The 24,508-nt window shown below is 35.8% G+C and overlaps 1 protein-coding gene across 3 annotated transcripts in view; it reads left to right on the top strand.

The window, feature by feature from the left end:
- Nucleotides 1–1,851: 1,851 nt before the first annotated feature.
- Nucleotides 1,852–24,508, top strand: part of Taf9b (TATA-box binding protein associated factor 9b) — a 42,224-nt gene continuing 19,567 nt past the window's right edge. The window contains exons 1-8 of one of the 3 annotated variants that reach the window (XM_063246122.1): nt 1,852–1,997; nt 2,600–2,681; nt 3,142–3,278; nt 3,362–3,496; nt 4,155–4,230; nt 8,607–8,717; nt 9,735–9,894; nt 14,120–14,237. In XM_063246122.1, coding sequence (XP_063102192.1) covers nt 1,947–1,997; nt 2,600–2,681; nt 3,142–3,278; nt 3,362–3,496; nt 4,155–4,230; nt 8,607–8,717; nt 9,735–9,894; nt 14,120–14,216 — 849 coding nt within the window. In that variant the 5' untranslated portion in view covers nt 1,852–1,946 and the 3' untranslated portion in view covers nt 14,217–14,237. Of the gene's footprint in view, nt 1,998–2,599; nt 2,682–3,141; nt 3,279–3,361; nt 3,497–4,154; nt 4,231–8,606; nt 8,718–9,734; nt 9,895–14,119; nt 15,559–24,508 lie in introns of those variants that run through there. The other 2 variants (XM_003470971.5, XM_063246123.1) reach the window with 2 other exon arrangements.

Below are 24,508 nucleotides of genomic sequence, written 5' to 3'. Positions count from 1 at the left end.
GCTGCAAGGGAATAGAAACACTTCTACATTTTTGGTGGAAATGTAAACCAGTGTGGAAAGTAATATGGATATGCCTCAAATTCCATTTCACCCAGCTATTTCCCTTCTGCTTATCTTTCTAAAAGAGTTAACGACATATTACAGTGATACATGCATATTTATGTTTATGGCAGCACAATTTGTAACAGCTAAATCTAGGAAGCAAACTATATGTCCATCGATCAAAGCTTAACAATTTTAAAAAATTTTAGAGGAGAAAGAAGTGTCCATTTAACCTAGTATACATTATGTAGCACTAGATGAATGGATAAAGAGAATGGAGTGTTTTTACACAGTGGAATACTACTCTGCCTGAAGGATAAATGCGTCATTTGTAAGAAAATGCATGAAACTATAAGGTTAAGTGAAATAAATTGCATATGCTAGCTTAAATATCACAGTTTCTCTTATATAAGAAACTCAAAGATTAAATAAAGAGCAAAATAAAACATAATTAGGAAACAGAAAGATCTTTTGCAAATTGTATGGGGACAGTAGAGATGGAGGGAGAAGAAAGAAGAGATAAAAGGGACTTTTAAATTAAGATAATATGTACTTAAAAAAAAAAGATAATATGTACTTGTGCCAACTCCCCACTACGTAATAATTATTACTGCAAGCATATAGAAATAAAATTAACTTTAAAAAAAAAAAAACCTAAATGATGCCTCTTGTTAAGTGAGGAATCTGGGATGGCCCTATTTTGGGGACCAAATTTCTATAATCTTGGTGAAAACAGCTGTTGGCTTCAACTTCATTCCACTGTAGCACTGGGTGGAGATACAGATACAGACAGATATCCTGTAACAGGGAGAACATCCTCACCAGATTCATCACTATATTACTTGAGGATTGTGAGGGAAAGTGGAAGTGTGGCTGCCTACTTAGATGAGTCATGGTGCATTTTCCTGAGATGGACTGATGCATGGGTGTTCGTGGATGAAGATATAAAGCAGAATTCTCAGGGACATTTTAAGCCAGAAACGGTGAACTGATGCTTCTATAAAAAATGTAACTCAAGCTGAATGCATGGGTCCCAAGAAATTTACTTAGGCTATTCTTTGGAGAAATGTGCCAGGAGCAGTCTGAAAGGCAAGAAAGGGCCCTATGCGGATCGCAGTGAGAACAGACCTGCACAGACTAAGAGACAAAGCAGGGGGAACTTCAATGGAAACTTGAAGGCAATTAAAGGTTTGGTTGTCTGTCAGTATAAAACAGGCAGCCATGGCAAGATGTAAAATATTACAGGAGCTGACCTAAGTCCCACTGACCAAAGTCTGTAGAACTATTAGGTAGGGTTGTCAGATTTATCAAATAAAAATCTAGGGTGCTCAGTTAAATCTCAATATCAACAGCAAATAATTTTGTAGTGTAAGTACTGGAATAGTCCATGCAGTATTTGGGATACACTTATACAAAAATGTATTTCTTTTTGATGTGACTTTCAGGTGTACCTGGGTGTTACGTGTTTGACCTGGCAATCCTAACTTGGAGGGAGGCAGGGGTCCTGCAGAATTCCACAGAGCCGGACGGGGCCAGTGTGGTAGCAGAGGGTTTGAGGAGGCACCCCAAGCAAGATGAAGGTGGCCCTTTCTGTGTATCTTACTGGAGAATAATTTTGTTAAGACAAGCTCCTCCAATCTTCATCACTTAGCCCTCCGCACAACCCCCAAAGGAAGGCTTACACGCCTCTTCCAGTCCTCCTCAATAGCCCCCACCCTGTCTTACACTGGACGCCAGATACTCAGAGAATTGAGTTCCTAGGAGACCACACCCACCAGAGCTGCGAAACAGCTGTGAAGTGTCAGCCAACCCGGTAACCCCGCCTCCCGCCCCCATAGAGGTGGAGCCTCAGCTAGGAGTCAGTGCGCTGCTCTGTCTCGCCTGATGACAAGAGGCTGTGTAACATGGAGCCGGGCAAGATGGCGCCTTCCAAGAATGCTCCCAGAGATGCATTGGTAAGTGCGAAGGATGAGAGACGGAGTAAAGCCTAGGACAGCAAGGAACCTGCGAGTCAGGACGCGAAGAGGCCCTGAGTGTGGACTTGTGCACAGGAGCGAACCCGCCGGGCCAGTCCGTGGAGGTCATGCGGGTTCTCCTTAGCCCCAGGGGTACTTTCCTGCCGCTCAGCTGAGCCTCTCTAGACTCTAGGCGTTTACAGTGCGCAGGCCTGGCGCCCCGCTTTGTCTCCTGGGCCTCCGGCTTCCGCATTGTGGTCTTGCCCTATCGGTGATCCTTCACTCTCCGGGCCTGAGCTTCTGATGCTAACTTCCCCTGCGGCCACATCCGAAAATGACAACCAGTTGAAGCCAACTTTACCTCTATTGGGAGAGCCAACCTCTGCAAATAAATAAATAAATACGTAAATAAATAAATAAATAGTTTTGAATGAGAGCATGTAACTCGTTGGTGTGATCATTGCTACTCACTTGGGAAGACAAGGACGGGCAGGAGTTTGGAGCCCAGAGAAGTGGAACCTTGTATCATAAATACTATCTTCAGACCAGTCTGATATCCAATACCTAGGTTATGCATCTGGCGTTTTTATTTGAATCCACAGGTGATGGCACAGATCCTGAAGGATATGGGAATCACGGAGTATGAACCAAGGGTTATAAATCAAATGTTGGAATTTGCTTTCCGTAAGTTAAGAAAACAAAAACTTGTCAATTAGAAAAGATCACTTTATTGTAAACATTTTCAACCAAATTATGTTATTAATATAGAAATGACTAAAGCACTAAAAAGAGCTTGCATTATGGGACAGTAGTATTTACAAATGTACTACTACAGCTGTTTAAAATGTATGATATGAAGAGGACAGTTAGCCATTAAAACCAAAATTCATAAACTTTCCTGGAATTAGTGGAACCTTTAATTAAAGTGGCCATAAATATTAAGCTGTCTTCATGAGCTGTTTAAGAAAAAATTGTTTTGTTCTTAAAGGATGTGTGACTACAACACTACAACTGTTTAATGTTAGCCATTAAAACCAAAATTCATAAACTTTCCTGCAATTAGTGGAACTTTTTATTAAAGTGACCTCTAAATATTAAGCTGTCTTCATAAGCTGTTTAAGAAAAAATTGTTTTGTTCTTAAAGGATATGTGACTACAATTCTTGATGATGCAAAAATTTATTCAAGCCATGCTAAGAAACCTAATGTTGATGCAGATGATGTCAGACTGGCAATCCAGTGTCGTGCTGACCAGTCTTTTACCTCTCCTCCCCCAAGAGATGTGAGCAAACATTTATTTGAAGTTATTTTTACTAGCAATTTTTTTTAAGTTGTAGCTCTAATGAACATTTCTTGTTCTCTTAGTTTTTACTGGATATTGCAAGACAGAAAAATCAAACACCTTTGCCACTGATTAAGCCATATGCAGGACCTAGACTACCACCTGACAGGTACTGCTTAACAGCTCCAAACTATAGGCTGAAGTCCTTAATTAAAAAGGTAAGATCTTTGGTCAACTTTGCTTTTAAAAAATAATAGCTATAATAGGGAAATTTATAAAGAACAAATTCCTGTAAATAGTGCAGGAGATCAAAGCTTAACAATTTTAAAAATTTTTAGAGGAGAAAGAAGTGTCCATTTAACCTAGTATACATTATGGAGTGAATGGCAAAGCTAGGCCTGATTCACAGGTCTCTTAACTCCCAGTATTTCCACAGTGTCATAGATTTTAGTGAGATCTGATAATAGAAAAAATGATATACCATTAGAAGTTGAGCTTTCCTAAATATGACCTAAGGCTCTCTTACCACTGAAAAGAATTCTCCTTATACTAGACTGCCTTTGTTTTCTGAAATTCTATGCTGAGAATTTTCTTTTTGGGTTAAGATGTTGATTAGTGAAGATTAAAAATCACAAGCAAGTTAGCTCTTATCCTCATTCAGGTAAGATTTTAATTTAAATATACAGTTAGATGGATTCATATCTAATTTTATATAGATTACATACATATATGTTTGTGAAATCAATTTTAAATACTAGTTTGAGAACATTGAAAGAACAAAAATGAGGTGTTCTCAACATTCATGACAATAATTTCACTGTAAATTGAAATGTCAAATCTTAACAATAAAGCTAACTTTGCTTTTAAATCCCTTAGGGACCTAATCAAGGAAGACTAGTTCCACGATTAAGTGTTGGTGCTGTTAGTAGCAGACCTACCACTCCTACTATAGGTAAGTAAAAGTGAGAAATGGCATTTCTGGTGATAAAGAGGTACCTTGACACTTGGTTTTGAACTGTAATTCAAGTCAAAAGTGAGTCAGAAATTCTTGTATGTCATCCTCTAGTAAAACTGTACATTGTACCTGGATTTCAAAATGAGAAAGCTACAAAGAGAATCTGATACCAAATGAGTATAAAATTGGACATTGCCCACATCATCATTGGTATTAACTATGATACCAGAAATGAGTTTACCCAGTGCCATATTGGTTCCGTCTTTTATACAGGTGCAGTTGCCAAACACATTTAAGACAGCAGCCTTCTTACTAGAAATTTCTGTAAAAATGGGAAGTTTTTAAAAGGACAAAATGCAAAAAGCTTAAGAACTTAAAAGTATAATTACTTCTTTTCATTAATAACCATTTTTAAACAGTAAGAGACTAAACTTAGGGAGAAACCATCTCAAAAGAAATAGTATTAATTTTCCTGTTTTGGTCAGGGAAATCCTATATCCATTTTGATAATCTCCATTATAGTTTAAACATTTCTTACTTTCTAACACAAGATGTTCCAAACTCATCTAATACCGTGTTTTCCTGCCCTAATCTTGCAACTAATCACTTCCTCAAGAGCCCTGGTTCCTTTTAGTGAAGAATGGGGTTCAGAAACCATTACTAAAGCCAGGCAGGGTGGCACATGTCTATAATTACAGCACCACAGAAGGGTAAAGCAGGAGGATTGCAAGTCTGAGCCCAGCCTAGGCAACTTGATGAGAAGATCCTATCTCAAAATAAAAAAAAAGGTCTAGGAATGTACCTCAGTGTGAAGGTACTGGGTTCCATCCCCAGTACTGAAAAAAAAAGAAAAGAAAAGTCATTATTTGTTAATGTCATTGTTTGGATACAAAAAATGTAATGAGATTTCTTGATTGTTTTCATTTGTTCTTGCTGGGTTTCTTGAAAAAAGTAATCAAAGTACTTTCAGAAGAAAAGCCCCTTCTCTTTCACTCACGTTTTATAAATCTTACTACTTATAACTTGAGTCCTATAGCTATCTTATATCACTAATATAAGCAGCATTTGACTTTTGAGGTGTGAACTACATTTACTTGTTCTCAGGATATAAGTTACATTTCAGCACTTTAAACCTGTCCTAGAGCCAGGTGTGGTGTTGCATGCCTATAGTACCAGCTATAGGCTAAATAAAAAGATCACAAGTATGAGGCCAGTCCAGGCAAAGTAGTAAGACCCAGTCTCAAAATACAAATTTTTTTTGTCTTTTTGAGACAGGGTCTCTCTGTGCAGTTTGGGCAGGTCATGAGCTCACTTTGTAGCCCAGGCTGGTCTCTAAACTCACAATGATCCTCCTGCCTCAGCCTCCTTCATGCTGGGATTACAGGCGTGAGCCACCACGCCTCATTTTTTCAAAATAAAATTTTAAAAGGGCTGGAGATGTAGCTCAGCTGTAGAAAGGCCCTGCCTACCCTATGCAAGACTCTGGATTCAATCCCTAGTACCACAAAAATAAAAAAAAAAAAAACATAAAATCAGTTTCATATAAAATCAGATACACATATTTAATTACCAACATGTGATCTTTGTGAATGGAAATTTGCATATATGATCTAATTTTTTATCATATACCACTTGTCTGTGGATTCATATTGAGTACTAAAAAAACTTTTTTTTGAGAATGAGGCTTCACTATGTTGCTCAGGCTAGTCTCAAACTCCTGGGATCAAGCATTTCTCCTGCTCCTGCTATCCAAATAACTTAGCTGTAGCCTTGTACTAGCACACTTGACATTATCAGTTTTTAAATCATAGTGCAGTGGTGGTGAACGTTTTAGAGATTTTAATGATAACAAACTGTGGCACATGAGGCATAGGTTCACTACTACTGCCCTAATCTGTTGCATGTTTTAGGCAAATTAACAAATTTCAGTTATCAGTTGTGATTTTTATTCCTAGTCATTTTATATGCTTTAGAAATTTTTAATATCTAAAGTGAACGTGCTTCCAAAAACTATTAAAGATGTAAAATTTAACCTTAAAAACTAAAAAATTAATTTTATATACTTTGAGACCTGAACATCTACTCTGTTCAATTTTAAGACCTTAACTCCACGTCTGTTTAAATGTTTTAACAATTTATTAAGGTAATGATCAAGAAAATATCTGCTTACTGTAGAATTTCGTTTTCTTGACAAAATAAAATACTTACATTGCCTCATTAAGCTTCACTAAATTCTTTAGACTACTCCTTAATATATGAGAAAACTTGCTTAGGGGTGGAGATATATTAGAGTAAGGTACCACCTTCTGGATTTGAGGAATAAAGCCCAAAAGAATAGAGAAATCTTGGTTCCCATGCTTTCTTTCCCCTCTATCTTTAAAGATGATGCAAGTTAAACTGTCTTTAGCAATGCTGTCCCTGTGTGGACGACTAGTTCCAGGGGGAAGGAATATATGTATGGAAAGCCTACATGCCCAAAAGAAAACTTAGACACATTTCTATAAATATTTTTGAAAGGACAGTGACAGTATGTATATTAAATCTTACAAACAAAACTCATTCATTACACAAGCATGTTTAAGGGCCTGCTAGGAATAAAACACAAGAGCCTGTGCTCACAAGGATGAAAAACATTAGCCAAGGCTTATAAGCTAGTGAGTGAGATAGGATACTAATAAGACTCCTATGATATGTTAAAGGAATTTCAGAGGCAGGAAATGAGATTTCTAACTGAGCAAATCAAGGAAAGTGTTATAAAATAGGGTGATTATTTGAGATGTGCCTTAAAATAAGGAGTAGAAGTTAGGGGTACAGTTTGTTGGTAGGGCACATACCTACCATGTACAAGGCTCTGGATTTGATACCCTGTACCACAAAAATAAGGAATAGGATTTAGATGAGGGTTTTGGACTAGGTTATCTCCAAGATACGTTTCTGCTTAAAAAGTATCTGAACATAGAAAAGGAGTACATTTCTTGTGCTCACCCGGGGAATGGCAAGTCTATTTGAGTGGCTTCTGTTTTGTTAAGTGAGCGTTGATTTAGATTCACAGGCATAGTAGACATACTCTAATTCTCAGCAAATAACCAACATTTAAAATGACATCCAAGAGTCTAGAGTCTTTATTAGTTTATTTAATGTGTTCTTGATGAAGCCATAATTCGTATGTGTCTCTGCTGGGACAGCTTTGATTGGACTGTTCCTGCCAACTTAAACCTCTGGTGGTATACACATGACTGTCCCATCAAGTGGCTTATACTGTTTCTTACAAGGTCTTTGATTACAGTAATGCAAAGAAAAGTGTTGATTCAACAGACTAGTTCCTTAAGAAAAACATTAAGATGGTATAAAAATTGTAATATAGTTTATTTGTGATATAGCACTTATAAATGCCTATTATATACACCAGCAATGGGGTACTTGTAAAATTTCCACGTTAAAATTTAGGCAATTAAGCCAGATGTGGTGATGTGCACCGATAATCCCATCACTCTAGAGGCTGAGGCAGGAAGATTGTTGAGAGTTCAAGGCCAGCCTAGACTGCATATCAAGACTGTATCACAAAAAAAAATAAAAATTTAGGGAATTAATTATTGATAAACTATTCATAAATATAAATAAATTTATTTTAATAAAATGAAATAAATCTGTTGATTATTGTAATAATTCTTAATTCATATGAGTAGTATTAATTAGTATTGATATTTTGGTAGTAATTATTCAGATCCAAGCAACTAGCTAGATTTAGTCTTTTTGTAGACTTTTTATTAATTATATTAGTAAAAGACTAATAGAAATGCTTGCTGCCTAATGGGACAGTCATGTATGTACCACCAGTGGTTCAGGCCTATAGGAATGTGTTAAACTCCTGTACTAGATGCTGTTTGAAGAGCTTTATATAGGTTATTTTTACTTAATTCTAACAAGAATTTTATGAAATGGATACTGTTGTCTCCATGTCACAGATGAGAAAACTGAGGTGCAAATAGATTAAATAGTTTCCCAAGATACCCAGCTAATAGGTAATAAAGCCTGGATTCAAACTCAAGCAAGGTAGGCTCCAGAGCTTACACTGTTTACCACACTATACTGAATATTGGAGTTTTTGTTCCTTTGTTTTGCAGTGCTAGAGATGGAGCCCAGGAACTCAGACATGCTAGACAACTGCTTTCCCACTGAGCCACACCTGTAGACCAGTTTTGTAGCATCTAAATAAGTTTGTAAACTTTTGAAAAATCATTTTGCTCTTATTTTTAATGATGCTTTGTCACCTTCCCTTAGTTTCCTGTGTTTTAAAGGTAATTTCTGCTAAGGAGTACAGCATATAAATTTAGATAATATCATCTAACATGGTCTGTTGATTTTAACTACAGCAGCCCCTCAAACAGTGTCCGTCCCAAATAAAGTTGCAACTCCAGTGTCAGTGACAAGCCAAAGATTTACGGTGCAGATTCCATCTTCCCAGTCCACACCTGTCAAACCAGGTAACATGTTGATGAGGGGGAGCAGAATTTGTGAGTAATTTGCAATTATAGAATAATTTGTGTTCTTATCAACAAGGTTAAATTGTTTTAATATTACACTAGGAAGGTGGCAGTCATGCTGTAAATCAGTCTTCTAAAATTGTATGAAGTTTTACATATATGTAACATTTTCATGGAGAGGAGAGAATATTCAATGTGATCATCAAATTTTCAAACAGTGCTATGAAATAAAAACTGTTAAGGTTCTCAAATATATGGCATCTTCAGGGAAAAGCACAAGGTAAAAGCTCAAGAAAATCATAAAACTTCATGACAAATATGTATGTATAATCCGGAGTGTAAATGTAAATTCAATTGAAAAGTATATCTTTATTCACTTCATAGAAGGATACATAGCTATAAAATATATATACATATAGTTGGAATAATACTAAATAAAATTCTGGTATAGCATAGTTTACTAATGCATGTGTTTACATCTTGTAAAACTCAACTGCATATAATCAACAACTTAAGAAATATTGGCCTATACAGGAAACATGATTCCTGGCCTTAAACATGTGCATTTAGTATGTTCCATGATGAATCCAGTGCAATAAATACTAACAATTGAAATTTCAAGTAGTTGAAATATAACAAAACCTCTCTGTCTTTGCTTTAGGTATACTAAAGTAGATTTAATCCCATAAATAGTAGATCAAATGACATTATACCATGTAACTGACAATTATTAATTTCCAATAACATAAATATCCTAAAAATTTAATTAAAACACTTAATGTATAATTACCAATATTTCTTCTATGACAGTGATGGCAAACCTTTTGGAGTTTTCAGTGATATAAACAATCCACTGCAACATGCAGTGTAGTTGATGATATATTTGTTTATGATGTAGTTGCACACCATTGCATTGAAATTTTTATTAGAACTACACCCAGCTTTGTTGTTTACTTTTAACCATGTTTTAGATTCTGGGTAATTCAAGTTTATGGAGATTTTCTTCTCTGTTTACAGTTCCTGCAACAACTGCAGTTCAAAATGTTTTGATTAATCCTTCAATGATTGGATCCAAAAACATTCTTATTACCACCAACATGGTTTCAACACAGAACACAACCAGTGAATCAAACCCACTGAAGAGAAAACATGAAGATGATGATGACAATGATACTATGTAAGAAATGTAGTCCAGGCTAGTCTAGATGCATTTAAAAAGTATACTTGATTTTGATCCTGCATACCAGAATATAGCATTCTAGATCTTGTTTTTATCTTAAAAAACTTAAATATAGTTTTAATATTTTTTCACATTAGTTGAAACTGATTTCTTTAATAAGAATATAAGTGTTTTATCATAAGGCTTCAAGTACAAAAGTTAAAAATTTATTTCTCAGTAGTTTTATTAATGTGGAGTGCTACCATGGCAGTTCTATTTTTGAAAGCAGTTTTCTGCCATTTATCACTGACAGCAGTGCTTAAGTTTCAGTTTCTACAGCTTAGTCAGTAAATTAATCATTAATTTCTAAACTACATCTAAATAAGTTCTTTCCTTTTATAAGGAACAATTACCACTTTCATTGTCACTAACTGTTTTGACCAAATGTCTTAATTTAGGAAACGTTTTTTTGGAAAGGATAGATTTAGGGAGGTTCTAAATCCATTTGGAATGTATTTTGAATTCCTTGGTCTTCCTTGATTTCTCACCCTAACTCCTTTTCTAGTCCCCATTTGTTTTCTGTACCAGTCGCTCTTAGGCTTAAGTTTCTTCCCATTTCCCTTAAATTTAAAAGGTTGCAACTGGAACTTTTAAAATACCATTCCTGATAATTCAGCTCAGTAACATTTTCATATTTTTACATTTTCTGATGTTTTGGTCACTTGAACCTGAATGTTTGTGTTTGTTCTTTGTTTTTCACTCCATACAAAAGTAGTAACTGGGTTTTATCCCTTCCCTTTCATGCCTGTTGAACTTTACTATGCTTCTGACATGTAGCTTTGGGTCAGTTATACTCACTTATATTCCAAGTTGATAACTCTACCATATTTCATACTTTTTAATTTAATAGAGATGCTATATCTTCAAATCTGCCTTGAGTAGTTTACACTGGACCTAGCAGAATCACTGAAGAACAGATATTTTCTTCCTACCAATGCATATATGCTTTAGTCATTGCTGCCTAATCCCTCTTACTGTTATAATTCAGTTCATTTTTCTAACTTGTTGATGAATTTATCACACACATTTAGGATCAAACCTGAAAGCAGATTCTTAACAATTTTTTTTCCTCTGTAAGGCCAACGAGGAAAACAAAATTACTGTCATGTGAATTTCATTTAGGTGCACTCTTCATAACTTTCTCAGTAATGTTGCTAAATACCTTCCTGTATTTCCACATCCAAAAGTCTTACTGATAAATTGGAAAGCTTTGAGAATATAAACAGACCAGTTTTATTTAGTTTAGGTAAGTTTGACATGTCTACCATAGGAATAATAATGCAGAATTTTCTGAAGTAAATCTTCATATCATGAGTTAGAATATGTAACCAAGGATCCTCAAAACTTAGAGATAAGTTTCATCTTAGGATGACGTTTGAAATCTGAGAAATAGTCAAATAACAGGGAATAAATGTCTCATCACAGTTTGAATGTTTAAAGATGTGAGGGAAAGATGATATAAAAACTTAAAAACAAATCTGAGTAACATCATAGAAGAGAAATGTTCATTGTATAGCATAGATTATCTTTACTTGAATGTTCTCAGGGAGGCAGCATGTCAGAAGGCCTAGATTCTAGTCCTGGCTTCATTATTTACCAACTGCATGACCTTATTTCACCCCTAAAACTCATTCTCCTTACTAGTAATAGAAAAATAATGCCTACCCTACCTACCTCACAGAAATGTGAAGGTTTATTCATATATGTGAAAGTTCTTTCAAAATTATAAAATGCTATATGACTACAAGGAATTATTATTAATGCATTTGTTCCAAGGTACTTAATAAACAGTTAAGTTTATCAGTGATCTTTCATTTCTGATAGACTTTCAAGGAAGGTGAATAAAGTGCAGAAATTCTGAAGGCCAAAAAGCAGTAAGATATACTTAATGAATGAATTGATTATATATCAGACAATTACTTGCTTTTATTTGGAATCAGCATGAGACTCATAGTAAAGCAAAGTGAAAGTGAGTGAAAGAATACGTATTCAAATCTGTTAAAAACTTAGCATGTTCTGATGGAAATTTGTACATTTAATTGGGGACTACAATCCGAGTATACATTCACTTAACAAGTCAGGGTGATCTGCCCTTCAAAATGAAGACTGCCTTATCTTACAGACCTCCCATCCCTAGTTATTTCCAGCAAAATCTAGTTTCAAAAATGATTTCAGGCAGCTCTTGTTCTTAACTTTTAGGTAAAATTGTTTTAATTTTTTTTATATATATTTTGTGTTTTGAGACAAGGTCTCACTATGAGACTGGCCTTGCCTCAAACTTGTGATACTTTTGCTTTAGGCTCCCAGCTGGTTACATTACAAACATGAGTAACTGCATCTGACTCAGTTCTTTTCTTTACAAAATGTGCTGGTGATGAATTGCTAAGAACATTATCGTCTCAAATTCTTCCCTTTACAAGTAAAAAACAAATATTTATGATCTTAGTACAAAGGAAGAGGTAGCACGAGAGGCAGGATGCAAGGGTCTATGGTAGGCATGACTGTCATCCCAGGACTGAGAAGCTGAGGCAGAAGGATCGCTGTGAGTTCAAGGCCAATCAGGGGTACAAAGTGAGTTCAAGGCCAACCTGAACTACATAGTGAGACTTTGCCTCAAAAAGACAAAAAAAAAAAAAAAAGAATAGAAGACTAATTTACATTACGGTGTGCAGGATCTAAAGTGAAGTACTCAAGAAGTATGTAGCACTGTGTATAATATGCCCCCATTTATATTTTAGAATATGTTCATATACACATGAGCTCTACATTGAAAGAAACTGATCTTAAAAAGGTTGTTTATGGGGAAGGAAGCAAGTAAGTAGGGGACTTAAGTAGGAAGCTGTCTTATTACTATAGACCCTTTTTTATTATGAACCAACCCCTATGCCAGAGAGAAACATTGGACAAAAAAAGAAAGTAGGAAACAGTGAGCTAAAGAATAAATTTCAATACTTTGTTGCTAATATTCTGGGGGTCAGAAGTAAATTTATCACTTAAAATCCATACCTTTGAGGCCGGGGATTTAGCTCAGAAGCATAAGCGCCAGTCTTGCAAGTGCATGGTAATGAGTTCAATACCTGGTACTGATAAAAAAAAAATCTATACCTTTGTAATAGTTTATCAGTAGTTCATAATTTTATATATTAAATCAGAAAGACATACTTGGACTCTTCTAATTTAGGTGCTCTGAAATTATTCATTTTCTGCTATCCTCTTGACTCTGCTGTAAATTGTTCCTGGTTGTAAATGCTACCTTATAATTCCCTCTGTCACATCTTAGCATGTAGCAGGTACTCAAATCTTTGGCTAATTTCCAAGTCTTTTAAAATTAGAGTTTCTCAGTTCATTCTCTGGATTAAAAGTAATACAGTAAATACAGAAGATCCTGGAAATCTGGTAGAAAGTACTTAAAAGGTATAATCAGAACTGGGTATGGTAGTACACACCTATAATCTCAGCACTCTAGGAGGCAGATACAGGAGGATCACAAATTCACACCCAGCCTGGGCAACTAGCAATACCCTATCTCAAAAGAAAAAAGGGGCTGGAAATGTCACTCATTGTGAAAGTCGTGGATTCAATCTTCTGTATAACTACAACAAAAGTATAGCTCAGGGTTGATATATGATAGATGACGCTGGCAATTAGTCTAGATGCTGGGTATATGTGTGTTTATTAAGCAATTCTATTTATCTGAACACTTGAAATAGTAAAATATTGACAAAAAGGTAACCTATAGGGAAAAAGAAATCCTAATTGCTAAAGTTCCAGTTCAACTGTGACAATAATTTGCTAGGTCTTTGGTAACATTTTGGTTCTCATCTACATAGAAAGTGGAATAGCTATGTGAGATGGCACAGACTTGTAATCCTAGCTCTTGAGGGGCTAAACCAGGAGGATTGTCACAAGTACAAGGCTGGCCTGTACTATATAGTGAGTTCAAGACTAGCCTGAACTATGTAGTCTGACAAACATGCCTGTCTCAAAAAAATTTAAAAAATGAAATAGAATTTGTGCTGCTCAAACCAAGGCCAATTGTGCAAAAAACATGGTACATTTTAAAATTAACTACAAAAGTGAGAAATAGTATTAAATAAAATACAAATGAATTAAGAAAAATCTGATCCTTCACAATTATTTCGCTTAAAACAGCCACAAAAATTTCTTTTGCTCTTCTTTCCAGAGTTAAGCAAAAATGTCCTAGTTTAGAAGCATCATATCAGGGAGGGAGACATAATGAAAAGTCATCAACCTTTGGAACCAGACAAACTTGGACTTGAACCCCTGCTGTTGCTACCTCTGTGAGTGTGTCCAAGACTTTTAACTATTTCTTCATCCATAAGGTAAAATACATATCTTACCTATAAATATCCGACACAGAATTTCTGATTTAAAAATGGTCTTCTCAAATCTCAACTTACCTCTGCTTTCTCCCAAAACCACATTACAATAATAGAAAAGTGATAGGAAAAATTATGATTATAAAAGAATCAGAATGGCGTTAGACTCAACAGTGACAATGAAACAATGCCATTAGTTCTGATAAAATGATATTCAGGCAAAAATTCAATATAGTGAAGCCCCTGTATCCAGAGGTTGAAAATATTAGAGAAAAATTTATGTGCTAAACATATACAGCTTTTTTTCCTTGTCATTATTCCCCAAGTGGTACAGTGTAACAGCTTTTCATATGGCATTTATATTAGATATTTAAGTTATCTAGAGATGAGTTAGAGTATATGTGAGGATGTGCACAGGTTGCAAATACTACTACATTTTATATAAGGGACTTGAGCATCAACAGGCATCTAAGAGGGTGACTTGAACCAATCCTCACAGATACAAAGGGATGACTATAGCCAAACTATTAGTCAAGTATAAGAGTTCAATAAAGATATCTCAAAAACAGAATATCTCTAAGGTTTTGCCTCATGGACATTCTTTTTCATGAAGCAATTGAAGTCTTTGCCATAAAAAGAATAGACCAAGAAAGGAAACAGGTCCAACACAGGAGGAGAAAAGAATTCGCAAAGGGGTTAGCAAAAACTATAGCAGACCAAGAAGTCAGCCAGTATGATAAGCAGAAGCAACAAGGACTCCAGCAAGAATGTCTCCAATAAAAATTGATAGATTATCTGATATATTTTAGTGTGAACATGTGATCAAATAATGTGGTTAGTTAAAAATAGTAAAAGATGCATTGCTATTAATGAACCTCAGAATATTCTATTGCTTAAAATACATTTATCTCATCATTTTTTCTACTGCTTTTTTTCTTTTCTTTTTTTAATCATTATTTCAGTTTATTGATACATGTATGTAGTACATAATGTTTACATTCCTTGTGGGATGTTGGTACATGTACATAACACAACTTAATTCCTTTTATCATCTCTTTTCCCTTCCCTCCCTCACCCTCTCACTATTCCTTGACCCTATTCCTCTTTTGTTTTGGGGATTTTTTGGTACATGTGTGTAGTACATAATATTTATATTCCTTGTATGGAGTTGATACATGTACATGGTATATCCCAATTCTATTTTGTATCCCTTACCTCTTCCCTCCCTCCATCTCTGGATCCCCTTCCCATTTGAAAAAAATATCTATTATAGTACTTCCTATTATTTGTTTTATTTTGCTTTTTCTTTTTACTCTGGGTATATCATATAAGAAACTAATATTTAAGCTTGTGTGTTGGATTTATTTCACTTAACATTGTGAAATCAACATACATCCATTTTCCTGTAGATTTATCTTTCTTTATGGGAGAGTAGTAGTCCACTGTATGTAAATATGACATTTCCTTTACCATTGATCTGTTGATGGACATATAGGCTACTTCCAAGATTTAGCTATTATGAATTGTCCTGCTATAAACATGAGCATGCGTGTATCTCTATAATAGATTGCTTTAACTCTTTCATGAAGAACCCTAAAAGGGGAAAAGCTGGGTCAAATGGAATGTCTACTTTTAGTTTTTTGAGGAATCTTCATATTGATCTCTATAGAGGTTGTACTAGTTTACATTTCTACCAACAATGTTAAAAGGGTTCTTTTTCCCCCACATCCTCTGTAGCATTTGTGATTGTTTGATTTCTTGATGATGGCCATTCTTTCTGAGGTAAGATGGAATCTGTATTGTTTTATTTTTTATTTCTCTACTGGCCTGCAGTGTTGAGCATTTCTTCATGTATTGGTTAGCCATTTTTACTGCTTCATCTGAGAAGTATCTATTCATTTCACATACCCATTATTTCATTAGGTCTATCATTTGGGGGGGATCTAATTTTTTGAACTCTGTATATTCTATATATGAATCCTCTGTCCAAGGAATTTCAGGCAAAAATTTGTCTCCATTCTCTAAGTTGTCTTTTCATTCTGTTGGTTGTTTCTTTTGCTATACAGATGTTGTTGTAGTTAAGAGTTGTGCAGAGAACAATTAGAATCAGGATATGGAATTTATAATATTGTTTTATTATAGTCTCCCAGAGTTAACACAAGAAAATGCAGGAAATCTATCTGCAACACCAAAGACATAGAATAATTTGTAAAGGGCCTAAATCCCACAGCAGTGTCCCAAATGAGTCCAGATGAAAACCCAGGGCACAATAACAATGCCTCCCATGAATCCAGCTGGATGTCCAGAGCCCACAAGGACTCACGCCAGCCTCTTTTGCGGATCCATGTTGGGAAGGCCCAAAGGTCAGCAGTGGAAGCCAGAAAATCTATGCCAGCGGGGTGAAGGAGCTGTGCTGATAGATTGAGGGTTCTATGCTAGAGCCAAGAAGTCACATTCACAAGACCAGGGCTGTCCTGAAAAGCACCACAGCCATCCTCAGTGACACGGAGGCCCCGAGCTCCTCCAAAGACAAGCACAGTCAAGTACATGCCAGGAAGCCAGTATGACAAGTTCATCCTGGAGACCAAGCAACACACGTCTTCCTCTCCAAAGCCAGGAAGCAGTGCTCGATGTAAGAACCAGAGCTTCTCCAGGAGAACCAAGGGCTCAAACAGCAACTCGTAAGAGAGCCCACAATTCCTCAGTGCCTCAACGCAATAGTTTCCCCTTCTCCATGTGTCTGTTTATGCTGGCAAATTTCCTCAGGTGGAACATCTACGCTCAGTACTATCCTAATGTAATCCAGCTGGTGTTAAGTTGACCACCATCTCTTAATCCATAACAGATGGTTTTTAATGTAATGTGGTCCCAGGCTGGGGATATATTTCCTGTGCAACTGGGGTACTGTTCAAAAAGTCTTTGCCTATATCTATGACTTCAAGAGTTTGACCTATCTTGTCTTCCAGCAAGTGGTTCCTGACTTAAAGTTTAGTCCTTTGATCTTTTTTGATTTTAGTTCAGTATATGGTGAGAGATAATGGGTCTAGATTTAGTCTGCTGCATGTGGATAGCCAGTCTTCCAAACACCATTTTTTAAAGACACTATCTTTCCTGCAGTGTGTGTTTTGGCACCTTTTTCAAACAGTACATTCAAATAGTTGAATGTACTTGGGGTTGTTTCTGCATCCTCTAATCTGTTCCATTCCTCTTCACATCTGTTTTTGTGCCAATACCATGCTGTTTTTATCATAGTAGCTTTGTAATATAACTTTAAGTCCTAGATTGTGATACTTCACACTTTACTTTTTTACCCAGGATTGCTTTTGTTATTCTAACTTTCCTCTGGCTTCATATGAATTTAAGGGTTGTTTTCTCCAGTTCTATGAAGAATGCTGTCAGGATTTTGATTGGGACTGTGATGAATCTGTATATCAATTTTGAAGTATGGCCATTTTGACCATATTGGTTCTGACTATCCAGGAACAGGTTATATCTTTACATTTTCTGATCTCATCTTCAGTTCTTTTTAAAGAGTATTGTAGTTTTTGAGGTAGAGTTCTTTTACTTCCTTAATTAAGTTAATCCCTCAGAATTTAATTTTTCTCAGTGCTGCAGTGAGTGGTATTTTTCCTTCATTTCTTTATCAATGGGTTTATAACTAATGAATAGGAACACTGTTAATTTTTATGTATCAATTTTTTTATCCTGCTATGTTACTGAATTTGGTTATTTCCAAGAGACTTTTGTTGGACTTTTGGGGAATCTTCTCTATAGAGGGTCTTGTCATCTGTAAATGATAATTTGGTCATCATTTCTCTTTATTTTTCTTGCCTAAGTACTCTTGCTAATTTTCAAATACAATGGTATGTTAAATAGGAGTGGTAATAGAGAACATCCTTGTCTTCTTCCTAATATTAGAGAAAAAACTTTTAGTTTTTCCCCATTTAATATGATTTTGACAACCTGAGCCTGGTAGCACATGCCTGTAATCCTAGCACTCAGGAGGCTGAGGCAGAAAGATCACTGTTAGCAAGGCCAACCTGAACTGCATAATGAAACCCTGTCTCAAAATAATAATAATGTGATGTTGGAAGTAGGTTTGTCGTAACTGCTTTTGAGTCTGAGATAAGGTCCTTCTATAACTATAACAATGTGTTTATCATGAAAGGATATTAGATTTTTTTTTGGTACTGGGAATTGAACTCAGGACTTTGCACTTGCCAGGTAGACTCTTGTGCTGCTGAGCTATATCCCCAGCCCAGGATATAAATTTTGTCAAATTTTTTTCTGCATCAGTGGAGATGATCGTACAATTTTTGTTCTTCTATTTATGTGATGTATTATATTTATTGATTTGCTTATGTTGAACCATCCATGCATCCCTGGGATGAAGCCTACTTTGTCACAATGTATGATTTTTTTAGTGATGTGTTGCATTCTTTTTGCCAGTATCTCATTGCAGATTTTGACATCTATATTCATTAAAGAAATTGGTCTATAGTTCTCTTTTTTGACTGGATCCTTGTAGTTTTGGAATCAGGATAATGGTAACTTCCCAGAATGACTACAGATGTACTCCTTCTCTTCCAATTCCATTAAGAAGCTTGAGGAGTATTGGTGTTAAAATGCTCTAAAGTTTTCTAGAACTCAGCTGTGAACCTTTCTAGACTTTGGCTTTTCTTAGTTGGTAGGTTATTATTGTTTTGATTTCATTGGCTGATTTTGGATTATTTGGAGTTTTTAAAACTTCTTGGTTCAATGTTGGTAATTCACACATATCTAAGAATCTATCCATTTCTTCTAAAGTCTGAAATGTGTTAGAATACAGCTTTGCAAATTATATGTCACTTTTTTTATTTTGGCAGTATCTGTTCTGATTTCACCTTTTTCATTTCTATTTGCATTGATTTGGGTCTTTTCTATTAGCTCGGGGTTTATTCTGTTACGTTTAGTCTTTCAAAACACTAGCTCTTAGATTCATTAATTCTTTGAAATATTTTTGTCTCAATTTCATTTATTTCTGCTTTGATCTTATAGTTTCCTTCTTTGTACTAGCTTTGGGTTTGGATTGTTCTTGTTTTTCTAGGACCTTAAGGTATATCCTTAGGTTATTTATTTGGGCTTTTTCTGATATCAGCATTCACAGCTATAGTTTTTCTCTCTTAGTATTGCTTTCATTCTTTCCCATTTGTTTTTTATCAAGTTTATTGGTACAGTATATATATATATATATATATATATATATATATATATATGCATGATAGATCTTAGTTCTTTTTTTCCCCATTCCTCTTCTCCTCCCGTGTCTCTTCCCCCTTCTTATTTACAAAAGCTTGGTTTGCATTTTTTTCCTTTTCCCTTCTTTCCTTCCCCCGTCCCCCACTTTCTCTTTGCCCCTTCCCATTTGAACATTTTCTTCCTATTTCACAATATCCATTATATATTTTGGTCCTTATTTACACTTTCAGGAAGCCCCAGTTGCCTAATGAATAAAGCATTAGCCTCCTAAATTAGTTTTGGTTTTACACACAAGAGAAACAATGTGATACTTACACACGTGTCCAATTTATTTCTCTTAGGAATATGTTCTCCAGGTGCATCCTATAAATGTTTCAAGTTTATCTTTTGTGATAGAAGTACTATCTGAGTAGTACTCCACTGTATATTTTTTTAAAAACCCACATCTTCTTTGTCCACCATTCATCAGGTCGTGGACATTTGGGCTGTTTCCAAGATTCAGCTATTAGAGACTGTGCTATTATGAACATGGATATCCATTTTCTCTGTGGTATCATGCTTTTAATTCTTTAGACAAGATACCAAGAAGGGGATAGCTGGTTCAAATGGAACCTCTAGTCCTGGTTTTTTGAGGAATCTCCATGCTGATTTCCACAGTGGTTATACCAGTCTATGTTCTCAGAGGGGGAGAAGGGTTCCTTTTTCCTCCACAGTCCCTCTAGCATTTGTTATTGGTTGATTTTGTAATAATAGCCATTGTTTCTGGAGATGAAATCTCAGAGTTGTTTTAATTTGCATCTCTCAATTTACTAGTGATGTTGAACATTTTTTCATATATTTATTGGCAATTTGTACTTCTTTTTACGAGAAATGTGATCTAAGATGCCCACTTTTGGATTATGTCTTTAAATTTGGAAGATTTGATTCTTTTCAGTTCTTTATATATTTTAGATGTTCATCTTATTTGAGGAACAACTAGCAAAAATTTTTCCCAGTCTGTGGATTATCTCTTTACTCTGTTAGTGATTTCTTTTGCTATGCAGCTTTTTAGTGAGGTGAGATTCCCAGTTGTTAATTCTTTGTAGTATTTCCTGTGCAGTTGGAGTTTTGGTCATAAAGTCTATTGCTTCAAATGTTTCATACAACTCTGATATTTCTTTTTACTGGTATATGTTTTCAGTTTATGCAGTTTACAGTCATACTGGGGAGTAGTTATATAAACATATTATAGCTTCTTTCCTTTTTTAATCCCTTTCTCCTTCTGTCCCCTTCCCCCTGAAGTTCCCCTATCCTCTTTTCATATTTGTTGATATTATTTGTCTTAGTTCATGTTATGGCATACAGCATTTACATTAATTGGGGTTATTAGGTACCTGTACATGGCATATCTTTATTCTTATTTCTCCTTCCCCTCTTCCTCACCCTTGCCCTTGCCTCCTTGGACCACTTCCCTATTTACAAGAGATCTGTCCCTTTATCCCTTTCTATCCATCCTTTATCATTTTTGTTGTTTGTACTTTGCCTCACTCAAATGAGAGATACCATAAGGTATTTAAGCTTGTGTGCCTGGTTTATTTCACTCAATATTATATTTTCTAGGTGCAACTATTTTCCTACAGATGTCTCAAATGTGTCATTCTTTATAGCCAAGTAATTTCCCATTGTATATAGATACCACATTTTCTTTATCCACCCTTCTGTTGATGGGTACACAGGCTACTTCCAGGATTTAGCTGTTATGAATTGGGCTGCTATAAACACTGGTATGCATGTAAAACTACAGAATGGGAAACAAATTTGCCAGCTACATCTCAGAGAGAGGACTAATATCTAGAATATATAAAGAACTCAAAACCATTAAACCACCTAAAATTAAAGATCCATATAAGAAATGGGCAAAAGAAATAAATAGACACTTCCCAGAGGAAGAAACACAAAAAGTCAACAAGTATATGATAAAATATTCAACATCTCAGGCCATTAGAGAAATGCAAATTAAAACAATGCTAAGATTCGATCTTATTCCACAAAGAATGGCAATCATTAGGAAATCAAACAACAAATGCTGGCATGGCTGTAGTAAAAAGGAACCCTCCTGCATTGCTGGGAATGCAAATTAGTACAGACCGTTATAGAAATCAATATGGAGATTTCGCAATGAACTGAAATCAGAAATTTCCTATGACCCAGCTATATATTTGCAAGGTTTCTTCCCCAAAGTGCTTAAGTCATCATACTACAATGATATTTCCATCTTGATTTTTGTCTGGTTGATCTATTAATTTGTGATAACAGTATTGAGGTCCCCTCACTATAATTGTATTGATTTTTTTTAATCTGATCTTTTATGAAGTTGAGTGTACCTTTGTTTGGCACATATGTTAATAATTGTTACTTTTTCCTATTCAACCGTTCCCTTGACAAGTATCCTTTGCCTCTTTTCATCAGTGTTGGCTTCAAGCCTACTTCTTCTGAATATAAGATAACTATACCTGCCTTTTTTTGAGTTCCTGTTGCATAGAATATTGTTTTCTGCCTTTGATTTTTAGTCTGAGTTTTTTATTGGTTAAATGTGTTTTTGTTTTGTTTTTTAAGACAGGGTCTTGGTAAGTAGTTCAGGGTAGCTTTGAACTCAGTGTGTAACCCAGGCTGGCCTTGAACTTGGTGTAATCCTCCTTCCTCAGCTTCCCAAGTACTGATGTTACCAGCCAGGCATCACTATGCCCAGCTAAATGTGTTTCTTGTATGGAAAACAGTGTTGGATTTTATTTGTTGAATCTTTCTGCCAGTCTGTCTTTTTATTGGGGAATCGGGACTATTTGAGGGTTATTATTCATAAACATTGACGTATTCCTACTACTGCTTTATTTTCCTATTATTCTCTTATCTTTCTCTTCTACTTAACTGCTCACCCTACCTAGTGTATTCATTCTGATAGACTTTTTGACATTGTTAGCGTCATTGTCTCATTCTAGGGTATCCTGGAGGAGTTTTTTTGAGTGTTGGTTTCATGCTCATGGTTTCTTTAGGAGCTCTTTGTCATGAAAGTATCTTATTTCTCCATCAATTTTGAAAGTCAGTTTTGCAGCATGTTAGCCTGATCTGGAAATCTTTTGAGCTTGAAATACCTCACTTCAAGTTCTCTTAGTCTTTAAAGTTTTTGTTGATAAGTCTTATTTGGTGTTCCTTTCCATGGTTCCAGTTATCAGGAACCTGTGCGGTTGTTTTCAATCTCCTGCCCAGTTATAGTAAGAGCAAGAGACAAAATTGGGGTGCAGACAGAGATCTGGGATGACTGTTCTTATGGAACAAAAGGCCATGAGCCATCAGAACCATTGTATTTATTCACTGAGGAAAATGATGAGGGAATTACAACTGGATGTGCTAGACATCCAGTGCTAGACATCCAGTGGTGAGGCGGGCAAGGCTTGTAACAGAACAAAGCATTCTTGCTGAAGGCACAAAAACAGCCAGATTTAGGTTATGTTAGGTTAGTGAGCAACCTTCTTTCTAGCTAATTCTAGGGAGGAATTTTCCTCTGGATTCATGCAGGCCTCAATGCAGTGTTCTTCTTATCTTAGCCCTCTGATATCGCAGCTTGTCTGAGCTCAACCATAGCTGTTAATAAAAACTGCCTGCTTTCATGATCATTTGTACACAGCCTTGGCTAGATTCACTAAACTAAGAGCCAATTTTCCATACAACCCACGCTGCTTATAAATAAAGACAATCACACTTGGGTCTGGGTTAGGGCAACATGGTGGTCCTCCACAAAGTATCATAAATCTAAAGGGTTGTCCTTTGTGATTCATTGTTTTTCTCTGTTTGTAAGACTCTGTTCTTGTGCTGCATTTCTAGGATTTTTTGACTATGATGTATTATGGAAGGGTTATTTTCTGATTGTGACTACTTGAGGCTCAATATGCCTTACTTATTTTACTTTATTTGGGAAATTTTCAGTGTTTATTTAAGAAAACAGGTTTTTTTGTTCTTTGGGCTGTACTTTTTCATTACTATTAATTTTAGATTATTCTATGCATTATCTAGGAGCAGTTGTATCCATTTTTTCATGTTCTCTCTTTGTTACCAAGGTACCTGTCATTAATTGGTCACTGACAGCAGTCCTGTCTTCGTAGTTTTAAAATTTTGTCTCACTTTGGTCACTCATGCCCATACTTTCAATAATCACACTTTCTGGACTCTTTAACACTTTTCTATGCTGGTCATGCATGTTTTGCATCATTTTTTTAGCTCTTCTATCATTAGTATCTTCTTTGGACTTATGAATTTAATTGCCCCAACTCTTTTTACTTGTGTCTTTCATAATCTTGCCAGTTGCCTCACTGAATTGTTTTGATACCATTTTGGATAATTTAGATGAGGCTTTTGGTTTCCATGTGCCAACTCTGAGGGAGTTGGGAGGCTTAGGGGGCATTTTTTGGCTTGGCTTACCATGTTTCTGCTTTTTTTAGTTTCTTTATGTTAATGCTTGTGAGTAGTAAAAAGTTTTATTTCTAATATGTTACTCTCATTGGTAGGTAAGAAACATAAACAGCCTCTGAGCTGTTGGGTTTAGTTTTTCAAAAGTCATGGGGCCTGGTTGTTCCCATCTCTCTGAGATTGTCTTCATCCAGAATCAGGATGGTTGGTTTGCCTCTCCTGACCCACGCTGTGCTCCCATGGCTGCTCTCACATAGGGGTGGAATGTTCCTTCACATAGGTTTGTTTTCTCACATGGGGGGATCATCACTCTGGATCTGTTCTCTTTCCACTTTCGTAAGCAGTTGTAAAGTCTTCTGTCAGTTACAAAGTCAAGGCTGCCTCAATATCCCTAATTGATTCAAAACATTTACCATTCCTGGTAATTAAAATTGCATGGTGCCAGATCCAGCAAATAAGGTAGATGAGGACACACCACGTTTTTACAACACTGCCTTTCCATTGGATGGTACCTGGCAGCAACATTCACCAAATTTTTGTATCACACCTCATAA

The sequence above is a fragment of the Cavia porcellus genome, unplaced genomic scaffold (assembly GCF_034190915.1).
Source record: "Cavia porcellus strain 051 isolate PalLab524CR breed Dunkin Hartley unplaced genomic scaffold, mCavPor4.1 scaffold_3, whole genome shotgun sequence".
Lineage (NCBI taxonomy): Eukaryota > Metazoa > Chordata > Mammalia > Rodentia > Caviidae > Cavia > Cavia porcellus.
Note: the sequence above shows the minus strand (reverse complement) of the source record. Positions and strands in the feature narration are given on the sequence as shown.